At 41.3% G+C, this 13,281-nt stretch overlaps 1 protein-coding gene across 3 annotated transcripts in view; it reads left to right on the top strand.

The window, feature by feature from the left end:
• Nucleotides 1-212: 212 nt before the first annotated feature.
• The window catches only part of NFX1 (nuclear transcription factor, X-box binding 1), a 75,286-nt gene continuing 62,217 nt past the window's right edge, over nucleotides 213-13,281 (top strand). For all 3 annotated transcript variants that reach the window (XR_008821336.1, XM_056335421.1, XM_056335422.1), the window contains exons 1-3: nucleotides 213-336; nucleotides 8,241-9,284; nucleotides 11,821-11,982. Coding sequence is in view for 2 of the 3 variants with exons in the window: in XM_056335421.1 (XP_056191396.1) it covers nucleotides 312-336; nucleotides 8,241-9,284; nucleotides 11,821-11,982 (1,231 nt within the window). In the remaining variant the exon portion in view is untranslated. The remainder of the gene's footprint in view (nucleotides 337-8,240; nucleotides 9,285-11,820; nucleotides 11,983-13,281) is intronic.

Here is a 13,281-nt window from a genome sequence, read left to right as displayed (position 1 = left end):
AACCCCGTTTCGGGGCAGGGCCGCGGCAGGCAGGCGGCCCGCTGACGGTCCTTGTGCCGCGGGCACGCCCCCGTCTTCCCGCCTTTGCAGCACCAGGCCCGGCTCCCGTTTTCCCGCGCCTTCGGGCGGTGCCCGCCCCAGCCCCGCCCCCCGGCCTCGTTCCCGCCCCTGCTCGGCCGCCCGCCCGCTGCTCCCCGCTGCGCCTGCGCGCGGTTCCCGCGCCCCTCTGAGGGGGGCGCCGTAGGTGCGCGCCGTGCGCACGCGCGCCGTCCCGGAAGCCGCCCCTCGGCGTGGGGGGGCGTTGCGGTGGCATGGCGGAGGCGCGACCCGGGGCGGGTAAGCGTGGCTGCTGTGCCCCGCTCCGCTCCGGGGGCAGCCGGGGGCCGGCGGCGCGGGGGTGAGGGGGGGAGAGGAGGAGGAGGAGGAGGAGGGGCGGTGGTGGCTCGCGGCGCCGCTGCCGGGCCGGGCCGCGTCCGGGGGCTGGCGTGGCGAGGGGCGCGGGCTGCGGCAGCACCTGTTGCCGCCTCCCGCCGCAACTTCGCGGCGCCCGCGGAGCGCAGAGCGGCCTGCGTGCGGGGGGGCTCGACCTGAGGAGGGGGGCGCGGACTTCCAGTCTGTGAGAAACGAACGGCAGAATCGGTACAGAGAGCCGGCTCGGTTCTGGAAAACTTACAGCTTCCTGCCCATGCCTGCCGCGGACACCCAGCGGAGGGGTCCCGGGCAGCAGGGGGTGCCGCGGCGCCCGGGCCGCGCCGGGGGCTGCCTGCAGCGGGGGAGGGCGGCCGAGGGCCCCCGCCGGGAGCGCCGCAGGGTGGGGAAGGGCTTGTGTTCGTCCGTCGGCTTTTGCTGGCCCTTGGGCTGCGGGTTCAGGTTAACTTGGGCTTCACTGGGTGTGGCTGTGGCGGAGCAGCGGGGACAGCCTCTCACGGCCCGAATTCCAGCCTCACGTTTAATGATTTACCGTGTGTTAAGGGCACGTCATGATAGAAGGACCCTTATGTAATCGTCTCGAGCAGGTAATAGAAATCACTGTTGCCCAGAGTCACTCGTGATTATTTAGCGTTTTCATCGTGTCTGTTGATTTTCTTGCAGTCTGGGTAGACTTCTCAGGTAATCTGTTGCTTTGGGGTCACTTGGTGAGCTGACTCGTCTTGTTGTTCATAGAGTCATCAGGTTTCTGCCAGAAGGAATCCGGGATGTTTGTGGCTGGTGTGAAGAAAAAAGTATGAATCTCTGCTTTTGCAGCACCCTGTTGTTAATTCAGATTAAGATTGTCGTTAGCCTGTGTCATAAATAGCATTCCCTATCTCTTCTATGTTCTTGGTAGTCTGGCTATCGTGATGGAAAAGTTATTGGAGTTCATTTTTTGATGGGATGAAAATGGGTCCGCAGCTGCCTTGTGGGAAGTGAAATGGCCTGGGACATGGTTCAGAGAGCAGAGGCTGACAGTTACAGTAAAGAGAAGCTGGTGCAGGCCAAAGTCTTCTTGTCTCTTTATCTTCCATGCTGTCAGGCTGCAAGTCAGCTCTGGTCCTGAAACCTTTTGTACTGTCTGTGTTTACTGCAATAAAGAAATAAATATACTGAGCTAGAAACAGTTTTACTGAAAAGCAGTAGATCAGTCTGGATGGTACACCATTTCTACATTTGCTTTATAACACTTAAGCTAATATGAATATTGTCACATGGCGTTAAGTTCTGGAGTTCATTCCTTGTTATGGTAATACATGCTATGTTAGGAAGAACTGTCTCATAGGCAACCTTTGAACTGTGCTTGTGCAGTATTAGGATGGGAACTGGCTTTTGCCTTGCACCTTTGTGGACAGAGCAAGCATATGCTTTTGAGAGCTTAAATATGGAAGAGATTTTTGCTCTCGGGGTAGATTGGGGAAATGGTTGAGGCTGAAGAATGACAGTTTGGGGTCATGGCAGATTTGCAGACCATCCAGGATATTTTGCCAATAGTGAATGATTATTGAGACCCAGGGAACGAGTGTAAGAGACAAAGGGGAAAAATATAAGAAACAAGGTCATCGTAGAATGATTATTCACATTGATATACTAGTTTCCAGTCCTATGCACATGGAAGGGACAGGTGGTATTTGTATTTAATAGGCATTAATAGATTTTATTTTTTCCATCAGTTGCTGTAATTACTGTTGGATGTGTTTTTGGGTTTTTTTGTCTTCACAATGACAGCTGGGTCGTTATACACGGTACAGTGCATCATTAAACTGAAGATATCGGGGAGCTGCTATAAAGCTGTGAGTAGCCCATTGTAAGGGTGAACAGGAAAGTGAAACCTTATGTTTATTCTCCTTATGCAAAATCCATTCTGTAGTAGGTATTCTGTTTGGATGATGAACGTACTTATGAAGTTGTATTTCTTCCCTGCTTTTATATTTCTCCTATACCATCTTGAAATGGGCTAGCTGAAAATTAACATTCTGTTCAAAATGTGGACGCACTGAATTTGGGCGGTAGCATAAAAGGACAAAACCAAAGCCCTGTGCACCAATACACACAGGGCTCTGACTAGCTGGAAAGCAGCTCTGCAGACAGTGACCTTGGAGTCCTTGGTGGACTATGAGCAGACCATGAATCGGCAATGTGCCCCCTCTTTAAGGAAGGCCAACAGTATCCTAGAGTATGTTAGGAGTGTTGTCAGTTTGTCAAGGGATATGCACATTTCCCTCTGCTCAGCACTGGTGAGGCCATGCCTGGAATGCTGTGTCCGATTCTGGGCTCCCCTGTACGGGGAGGACATTAGTATTAGTGAGTGAATTCAGCAAAGGACCGTGAAGATTATTAAGGGACTGGAGCATCCCTCATGTGAGCAGTGGCTGAGAGAGCTGGAACTCTTCAGTCTGGAGAGAAGACTCAGAGTGATCTTAGTGCTGTGTACAAGGACCTGATGGGAGGGGGTAAAGAATATGGGGCCAGATCCTTCTTAGGGGTATTAAGTGGAAGGACAAGGAGCAACAGGTACAAATTAAAACACATGAAATGAACAGAAGAACAAGCCTGCTTACTGTGAGGATGGTCATGTACTGGAACAGGTTGCTCAGGAGAGGTCATGGCGCCTCAGGTCTTGGAGATCCTCAAAACACAGCTGACCACAGTCATGGGCACCTCGATCTAGCTAACCCTGTTTGAGCAGGGTATTTGGAGTAGATCTCAAGAGGTCACTTCCAGCCTCAGCCATTCTGTGATTCTATGGTAATGATGATTTTGTGTGTTAATCTTTCTCTAACAGTTTTTGGCAAGAGTTGTGGGAAGGAAGCATAGCTTTTATTAGATGAGCTATTACAGTTGGAATAAACAATATTTGGGCAGGCAGATTGGTTTGCATGTAAGTGGATTGCACTGCTTGAGCCTGAAACAGTGTAGCTTCTGTTTAGGAAGCAATCCAACCTTTTGTAAATCTGTGTTATCTCTGGAAATGGTGGGCCACTGCAGGGGAATATATAAAATGGTCAGAGAAGACAGAAAAGATCAAGCTTGGTGTTCTTGAGGAAGAGGTTTAAAGCTTTCAATGCTATGGGGAGAGCCTCAGGTTTTCATAATGCACCGTTCCTGGTTTTTTTTGTGGTATGGTGTAATACAGGTACCTGTATTAAGACCTGCAGGAAGTGTCTTCCCTGTAACTTGTGCTTTGCATTCAGCTGGCTGGACCATCTCTTGTCTGGCTATGGGCAGTGCTGACACAATTACATTGTTGTGTATGCACTCTGTACTGTCATCTGTCTTTAGGTGAAAGAACAGGTTATGTGAATTGCTTTAAAGCTGAAGACATTTGTCCTGCAATTACCTTTGTCTTTTATTGGGAGCCAGTATATAAACTGAACAAATAGAGTATGCTGAGTTGGAAGGGACTCGGAAGAGTTATTGAATCCAACTCCTGACTCCACACAGGGCAACCTAAAAATTACACCACATACCGAAGAGCATTATCCAAATGCTTCTTGAACATTGAACGTCTTGGGGCCATGGCCACTTCCCTGAGAAGCTTTTTGCAGTGCTTGACCACCCTTTCATTGAAGAACTTTTTCCTAATACTACCCAATCTGAACTTCCCTTGACACAGCTTTAAGCCATTCCCTCGGGTCCTGTCACTGGCCACCAGGGAGAAGATGCCAGCCCTTCTCTCTGCTCCCCCTTGTGAGGAAGCTGTAGACAGCAAGGAGGTCACTCCTCAGTCTTCTTGAAGCTGAACAAAGCCAGTATTCTCAGCTGCTCCTCATAAGTCACGTCCACCGTCTTTGTTGCCCTCCTTAGGACACATTCTAATAGTTTTATGTCCTTCTGGTATTGTGGAGCCCAGAATTGCACACACTGCTCAAGGTGACACTATTTTTGGTTGAATTTGAGTATCTCAATAAGAAGTGGTCAATTAAAAAAAGTGCTTGTCCAGTCAGAAGGACTAATCAATGTTGTTTATTTAGTTCTAGTTTTGTATTGATCTGAAGTTTCAGAAGGAAAATTGGAGTTCCTTCTATCTGGGAGATAGAGTTGAATTCATTTAAGGATAAAGAAGTACAACCTCTGACATTTATTGTGGACTCCTGTGCTCATATATTTTTCTGGGTGGATTCCTTAAATACTTTTTTTTTAACTTTTATTCTTAATTATCAACTTCATGCAGTATCTGCCTAATTGAAGTACATTTTTTAATGGCTCTTCAAAATCTAATTGGATGTAGCTTGCTGAAACTATGCTAAGAAATGTCACTTACTCATGATGTCTTTAAGTGGCACCTTCAAATGTCATTATTGTCTTTATCAAAAAAGCATTGAAGTTATTAAATTTGGGGTAGTGGTCCCCAAAGTAAACTCTGTTTTTGAAGTAGAGCTTGTGCTTTTTAAAATGAGGCATGTATGTACTAGTTTTCTTCATGTTCTTAAAAGTGTCCTTATCAAATAATTTTTCTGAAGGATAGTTCATGCAGACTACCCAACTTTTCTGGGGCATTTTGGCTCTGTCTGCAGTGAATGCTGAAGTGGTGTACTGTTATGGCAAGGCAGGCATGAAACCATGTGAGTTTCATATGCTTGGGTTTAATTCACATTCAGCATCTTAGGGATATTAAAATCTGCAATGCAACCTTTGGTTGCTTCTAAAGGTGTTGTGATTTTTTTTATTTTATAGAAGTACAGACTAGAATCTAGCTTTGGCCATTCACTTTTTCTTGGGATTTTTGTGTATGTACAGGTAAAAACATGTCTGAGGAAACATGAACCAGTGTTAGCTGCTGATTATTAGACTTGTGTATGTATTTTACTGTTTCTTGTCTTGCCAGGCAGAAAACAGTTTTAGTAGAATTTACCACTTTGGAATTTTTTTTGTAATGTAAAAGCTGACAGTAAGAATAGGAATCCTATTCATGGGTGATATATAAAGTCCTAATGAATTATTCATATTTTGGAGGTGCTTTTAAATATCTGAGTCCTGGTTTCCCATCTGTTTCTTCAAACTTAATAGATTATTTGGAAAGTGATGTAAAAGATACCACTTGCACGGCTAAATGTCAAGTCCTGGTTATGCTTCTTGGAGGCCATACTCAAAAGCGTATTTTAGAAAGCCAGCATTTTAAAGCCATGTCCAGCATGTTTTTCTGTGTCAGTATAAGATAGTATATTGTACTGATCTACAAAGCATACTTAATCAAGCTTATTTACAGCATTCATTTGAAAGCCCTCTGCAGCAATTTGTAATTCATGCATGCATTTTATGTACCACATCTCATAACCAAAGAAACAATGGTCTTTAATAACAGAATACACTTTTTTTAGAGGCAAGCTATGTGTTTTTTGAAAAACATGTCTTTATAATATTAAGAAGCCATTTGGTTTACCTTGTTATATCTATCCATCAAACTTTAAATTTTAGAGTGCACAAAATAAATCTTAAACCAACTAATAAAATGGGTTGCTTCAAATAAGGTTTGTATGTAATTACAGGATCGCATCCTGTCTTCAAATCAAAGTATGTGAAACCATTTTAGGTAATCTATACTGAGCGACTGCTGTTTACATTATAATGTAAAAGGACTACAATCTATGTTTGTAGTCCTCTTTTTTTTTTTTTTTTTTTTTTTCTTTAGTGCTAGAAAACAAACTGGCAAAAGACTGGAAAAACTGAAAGTAAGTGTAGTTGTAGAAAGTAAAAATTACAACTTTATATTTTGAGTTCTTTACCCAAGATGCATGTGCTGAATTAAGAAAAACAGAACATTTCCAGGGAAGCTGCTTGCAGTCCAGATTCTTTCATATGTATAAGCCTAATACTTTATACCTTTATATACTTTATATACCTATATATACTTTATATAGGGTCTGCAGTCCTAATGATAGAACAGAACAGTTCAGCTAGAAGGCACTTAGAGTGTTCAAGTCAGCTGCCTGACCCCTTTAGGAGTGACCAAAAGTTAAAGCATGTTATTAAGGGCATTGTCCAAATGCTTCTTAGAGGCTGATAGGCGTGGGGCATTGGCCACCCCTCATGGAAGCCTGTTCCAGTGTCTGACTACCCTCTTTGGTAAAGAAATGTTTTTCATCAAGTCTGAACCTCCCCTGAGGGACACTTTGTGCCGTTCCCACCTGTCCTGACACTGGCTACTAGGGAGAAGAGCTCAGCACCTCCTTGCCGCTGCCCCTCCCCTTGAGTTAAGGTTGAGTTTTAAGTCAATCCCCAGCTGTTTTGAAAGACCTCTGTCTGATGTTCTGTTTCAGTTGTCTGAAACTCAGGTTAGTATTACAGTTTTTAAAAAATCCCCAAGCACTTTGTATTTGCCATTTATATCTAGTATAATAATAATAATACGTGATGTTATATAGCATAGCATATGATAATACAATATTCTATGTTATATTAAGAACATATACTGTATTACAATATCTCAACATATTAAATGTAAGTAATGTAGTATAATAATGTGTAATTATATATATGTATTGTCTTTGCAAAGAAAGTGATTTCAACTGTCTCTTTAAAAACAAATATAAATTGGGTTATGTGGTTAAGAACAATCTTAAATTTGATTTTAAATTCCTAACTTTTTGTAAGCTTAAAGCTTCACTTCCATGAAGTTGTATGTTGTGGGGTTGGGTTTTTTTGGCTACCAAATCCCTCATAGTAGTAATAACCATTCCTGGAGGTTTAAAAAAACTTCTTCATTTGAAAGTAAATGAAATTCACTGAAAAATGTTAAAATGATTTGAAGTGTTCTGGTTTGTCCTTTCCTTCAAAATGTAAATTTCCACAATCTTTATTGAAAAGTTAAAATCATAGGTAGCTGAGAGACTCGGATAGCATTTGGCTTTTGGAGAGTCTCTTATGTTCATAGCCCAAGTGCTTGATTCTTTTTTTGAATTGTCCTGAACCAGGAATAAACTGCACCTGCCCTACCACCAGAGGTAACCTACCTAACCTGTGAAATGAGTACTACCTCCATGAAATTTTAGAAGCCTCTCTTCTTTTTCACACTGCTGTGAAAAAAACAATCTGCTACAACCCATTAGACTGTCCCTGACATTCACCTGATAATTCCTGTTGCGGGCAGGCCCCTCTGCCACAATGTGATATGAAATTGAGCCACATAGGGTTTCTAAGGTGCACCTCTTTCTTTTATCTAGAGACATAAAAACAACAGAGGATCTCTTGCGTAGAAATACAGTTCATATTGATGGCCTCGTAACAGAAAAGTACTTTTGCAAAGCTGCTCTGGGTAGTCCCTCTACCATTTGATATGTCTGTATGTGGAACAGTGTGATCAGAGTTCATGCAAGCATTTACTATTGCTACTCTTTGGCTGATGGATTTTAATTTATATTCAAAGTTCTGTGTAATATTAAAATCTTAGGGTGTAGACATTTTATTTAAAGGACTCCTTCAGGTTCATGTGTGTATGTGAACATGCTAGGAAAAACTTGAGCACGTTAAACACTGATTATCACAATTGCATGTGTTATGCCTGTACAGTGCTGCTTCAAATGTTTTTCTTTATGTTTTTATATTCTTAACTCTGGGTCATCACAGTCTTTCTGTAAAGATGGCAAGAGAAGGTAACCTCTGCAAATCATTGTATGATTCAACTAGTTTTTCAAGACTTGTTGCAGTTTTTCTGTCAAGTGTGGGGTTGATTGAGCTCCTGGGTCTTTGCATGTACGGTAATTCTGCTGAAAAGAAATGTTTACTGTTTAATAGTCTTAGACATGTGTTTTTACTTCTTTAATTTTTAGGTGCATTGAATTTCAGTCCTGATACTGCTGATTCCACTTCAGGAGAAAGACAACCTACAGATCTAAACTGGGTGAATAAAGATAGGAAAGATCCTAACAGTAATCAGAATAGAAATAATTTATCATTTCCTAGTCTGTCCTCTGAAAGAGGTATAGATTTTGATAGCTCTTCCACAAAGCATCATGGCTTTTGTAATCCAGAAAGTCAATATGGGAATTCTGAAGAGTTCCACCAATATTTTGGTGCCAGTAAAAGTTTGAAGAATCGCAACTTGCAAAGCCACAGGTGGCACAGATCAAGAAACGATAGCACATGTACTCGAAGTAAGATAAGGCAAAGTACTGCTGATGCTGGTCCGGGCGTTTCAGATGCTGCAGTAGTACCTGGGAGAAGACCACCTCTTAGAGGATACAGTGACTTGCTTTCCTCAGAGAGTGACAGGGAGGTACCTAATGCAGATAGCAGAGGAGCTAAGCCAAAGAAAACACATCTGATGCATGCATCTGGAAGAGGATTCAGGGAGAAGGGAAAGCAAGTACATGACCGGGAAAAGAGAGTGAGCTCTAAACAGAAAGCAGAGCTGTTTGAAAATGTTCCATCTTTGGATTTGACTCAGTCTGACTCTTCAGAATCATCTGTTGGAAAGGCATTCTGCGATGCACCTGTTGGTAGTGGGGATGAGCAGAAAGGCTACAATTACGTAAACAAAAGATATCCACGGAAGCCTGTATGGAATAAACCCCCAGCAGAAAAGGAGTGTCAGAAAAGACGTGATTCTCACCGTAGTAAAAATACAAAAGTAGGTAAGAAGTCTTCTCTTGCGTATACTCCAAAAGATAAAAATGAGAAGAAGAAAGAACTCTCTGTTCACAAAAATGATGAAAACTTGACCAGTGAAATCAGGCATGAATTGTCCAGTTCTGTCAGATGTAATGGAAGAAAATTCCTGCTAAAGGGGGATCAGGCACCTGCACTTCATTTCAGCTGGACCCAGTACTGGAAAAAGCAAAGTGATGTACCAAAAAACAAAGAAACTCATACAGGTAAGCTTTCTAGACTGTCCTGTACTCCTGTATTAAAGATATGATCTTGAATAATTTAAACTGCCTTCCCATTTGAGTAGCTGAAGAAGCTTATGATTTCACGTTGGATCAGTATCCGTTTCAGAGGGCAGGTTAAACGTAAATGTGTGGTTTCTGAGTGGAGATGTGTTCTGTAAGTTTACTAGAGAAGAACTGATTTTGTTTAAAGTTTTCATTTATTTTACTACCAAACTGCAAAAGATGGCCTGGTCAGGCACCCTGTTAAAACATGTATGTTGTGGGAGCGAAGAGTAAAATAGTGAGCATTCTGGACAATGGGACTTGAGAGGGACAGTCAGTCCTAAAACTGATTTTTGCAGAGTAAGTTTTCTCGTGTTTTATGTAGAAGTAGGAAAATGCCAAATAGAGGAACTGTATTCTGGTTTTTTTCGTGTGGTGGTTTTTTGTTTTTTTTTTTTTTCCAGTGGTAGTATCAAAAGGTAATTAGACATAGATAAAATCCCTGGGTACAATTTTTGGAAGTTGAGAATAGAAACATGTGACATTGACAGTGTAAAGCAGACCCACAGGTTTTGACTGTCTGAGTGAATTTTGTGCCAACTCGTACCATTAGGGACTTAAAACATTAAATGGAAATCAGCTGAATCTCTTCAGTGCCACAGTGCTGGTTTCTGTTTCTAGCCATCTAGATAGCTTTTACTTACTGTTTTAGTTAAGCTTAAGTGTGCACTGAGAAAATAGTCTCATGTTATTCATAGCACCCAGTAGAAGTATTTGTGTTTTCTTGCAATAAGGAGAGGTATTTTCCCTTTTTTTTTTTTTTTGGCCTTTTACAGTTGAACAAGCGCTAGGAATTATATTTAGTTGTTTTTTTGCAAAGCGTCTAAACCTCATCTGCTCTTGCCCAGAATAACAGAGATGGATAGACTAGCTCCTCTTACCTTCTCTGTGGTATTGAATTGTTTGAAGGTTTTGCTTCTCGGAGTCTCTTCTCTTTCAGAACTAAGAAAGTAGTAGCATAATCAGGAAGTGTAAGAGAGCTCCAGTCAGAAACTTCGTTCCCTTAGGAGAAACTCAAGGATCAAGATCTTCCTTGACACTAATTTAAATACCTTAGCTTTCTCACTTCTAGGTTCTACTTGAATTACAAAATTAAAGATAACTCAGTCTTTCTTCCAGTATTACTATTAAATAAAAATCATCATATGAAAGAAGCAGGAAGAGAAGTAGTAATCTTTTATAAGATACTTAAGGAACATCCCCCTCTAAAATGGCAGTCTTTCTTTGTATGCCTTAGTTAGGAGCTATTTTGGAAGCAGTATCTGCCACTGTTTTCAGGGGACTGAGGCTGCGCTTTTTAAGTGTTTTATGGGACTGCTATCCTTTCTGGGTATGGTATAATTTTAGTTTTCTGGTGAAAAGAAGTATGTTTTAGGTGGGGATGCTTTCTTTGCAGCAGGTGATATTCATAGGGCACTGAAAGCAGAAATGGCTCTTAAGTCTACTATCTTGTGGTGCTTGATGTAGGAGGGCTGGAAAAGAAGCTTGAAAGTGCTGATATCCTATTAAGGAGGGCAAAGAGTGTTAACACTTCCAAGTTTCCAGGCATCCATGGGCTTGCTTTCAGTCATGTGTGGTACAAGCACATTTTGAATTGATAAGTCATTTTTCTTCTGTTTTTTGTCCTTTGTCATGAGTTCTAACTTCGCTTGCATTGGCACCATCTAAAAATGGTATGTTTTTACAATATAAGCTTGTAATCAAGATATTTTAAAATTCTGTGGACTTAGATCAAATAGCATTTCTAAGGTGTATTTGGTAGCCTTACCTTGATGGGAGAGTTAAACTGGCAGAACTGAAGTTATGTGGTGCCTCTGTTGTGCTTACACATCTAACTGTTTTCGGGCTGTTTTGTCTTTCATATGGATTTCTTGCTTTATTTTCCAAGTACTTTTTCACCTTCTCTCACATGGCTTAAAAGGCCCTGTGCTTTGACTGTTGTTTCCAAGTTACTCCACTCCTAAAGCAGTCAGTTTGAGGGGTTTATTTCTGTAATCCAGGTACTTCACTGCTAATATTTTCGTGTGGTCTTCTAGGAATACTCGAGGATGGGGAATTAAATTTAATTTTGGCTGAAACTTCTGTAGTTAAGAGCTTTAAGCTTTTTGGTTTAAACTTTATGTGAAGGTAGATTTCCCAGTAAAATCTCAGACTTCTGCCAAATTTAAAACTGTTAATTTTAATTAATATTTAATTTAAAATTTAATTAATTTTAATTCATAAGATCAGAATGATTGCTATTCAACAGGAATTATTGTTGCCATTTTTATGGGAATCTTATACTCTTCCTGCTCTGAGACTAGAGAAGTAGCAAGTATCAAATGAGAATCTTCAAGGAGTAAGCTAGTACCTTGCTTGTAGCCACACAGGAAAAATAAGTTCTGTTATAATTTAAATGAAATCCTGGAATTCCATTCGAATTTTGTTTCTCAGCTAGCAGATGTTCGATGTACAAAGTAACATATTCTGTTTGCAGGGTCATTGATTGAACAGCTGACCACAGAGAAGTACGAGTGCATGGTATGCTGTGAGGTGGTCCGAATAGTAGCCCCAGTGTGGAACTGTCAGAATTGTTACCATGTATTCCACCTGAATTGTATTAAGAAGTGGGCACGATCACCAGCTTCACAAGCTGAAGGTTGGTATTCTCTTTTGCAGATGTTTTCTCTCTCAAATATAAATAATACCATGATTCATGTGTTTCGTATGTTGGAAAATGACTTACAAATATTGTTTAAGGTAATTAGTAAGCTGTAAACCAAGCAAGTTTTAAGTAAAAAAAAAATTTTTTTCAGCATTCTTTGGATGCTTTTTATAATACTCCTAACTGTTTTGATTCCTTCTAGTATTCTAGCTAAAACTAGTTTTCAGGTTTGGATACATAAGTATAAGATTACTCAATGAAATCAGTACATCAAGATGCAAAGCTCTGTGGCTATGTTCTGATACACCAAGAAATGTCTCATCCTCTCATATGTGCTTGACTGAGCAGTCAAACAGAAACAGCACTCCAGCCATTATTTGTCTGCTTTTACTCAACCGCTTCTCAGTTCTGTTCTTTGATAAACTACTCCTGAAATCCATCACTGGTGCCATGCAGTGAAACGAAATTCAGAGAAGACAGAGTTTCTGCATTTATCATTAGCTTAAACTGTTTCAGATTCTTTGTATTATATCACTTTTTGCAGCTTATACCACTACATGGTGCCCTCTGAACACTTTGGTGTAAGTTAAGGCTGAATTGCAGTCTCTGCTGTTTGCAGTTGTATGATACAGACACACTCTGAAGACCATAGTATTAATCTTTTCTGTACCCTGCTTGTTTAGCATTTACCATTCTTCCTGTGTCTTTCTGACTTTCTCTGGGCAGACTGAGGAAATACTGTCAGCTGCTTCCAGGTGTTTGAGAGTTCTTGCAGAAGGGATTGGTTACAAAGTTCTTGGATTTCTGAAGTTGCATAGATGGACTTCTCAGTAGGGCTGCTCATGCTTCATACTGGCAATAGAAAGGAAGTTAGAAATACCAGTACAAGATTTGAAACATAAAGGCATCAGAATGTTTGATTTTTGGGTAACTGAGAGTGACTACTGAGAACCTTTATTGCCTAGCTGTTTTTTGGTCATCTTCTTTGGAGTTCATTTTTCTCCCTGAAACAGCTTATTGCTTGATCAAAAGAGCATCTGCTTGTGTAAGGAAGGTTTTGCCTATCTGCCAAGACAGTGACCTTAGGTACTTGAATCCTGACAGCACTTCGAATAGCCATATCTTTTGGCCATTTGCTTTTCATATAAGAATTTGTGGACTAAATATGTGACCATTTAGGAGGGGAGTTGAGCTAACCCTTAATTGAGATAAGGTGGTGGCCTCAGTAGAACTGATTGCATAGCTCCAGTAAGGATGCTGATGCATATTTCTTGACTTGCAAGGCCCTGCTAC

Source organism: Falco biarmicus, chromosome 4 (genome assembly GCF_023638135.1).
Source record: "Falco biarmicus isolate bFalBia1 chromosome 4, bFalBia1.pri, whole genome shotgun sequence".
NCBI classification, from domain to species: domain Eukaryota; kingdom Metazoa; phylum Chordata; class Aves; order Falconiformes; family Falconidae; genus Falco; species Falco biarmicus.
Note: the sequence above shows the minus strand (reverse complement) of the source record. Positions and strands in the feature narration are given on the sequence as shown.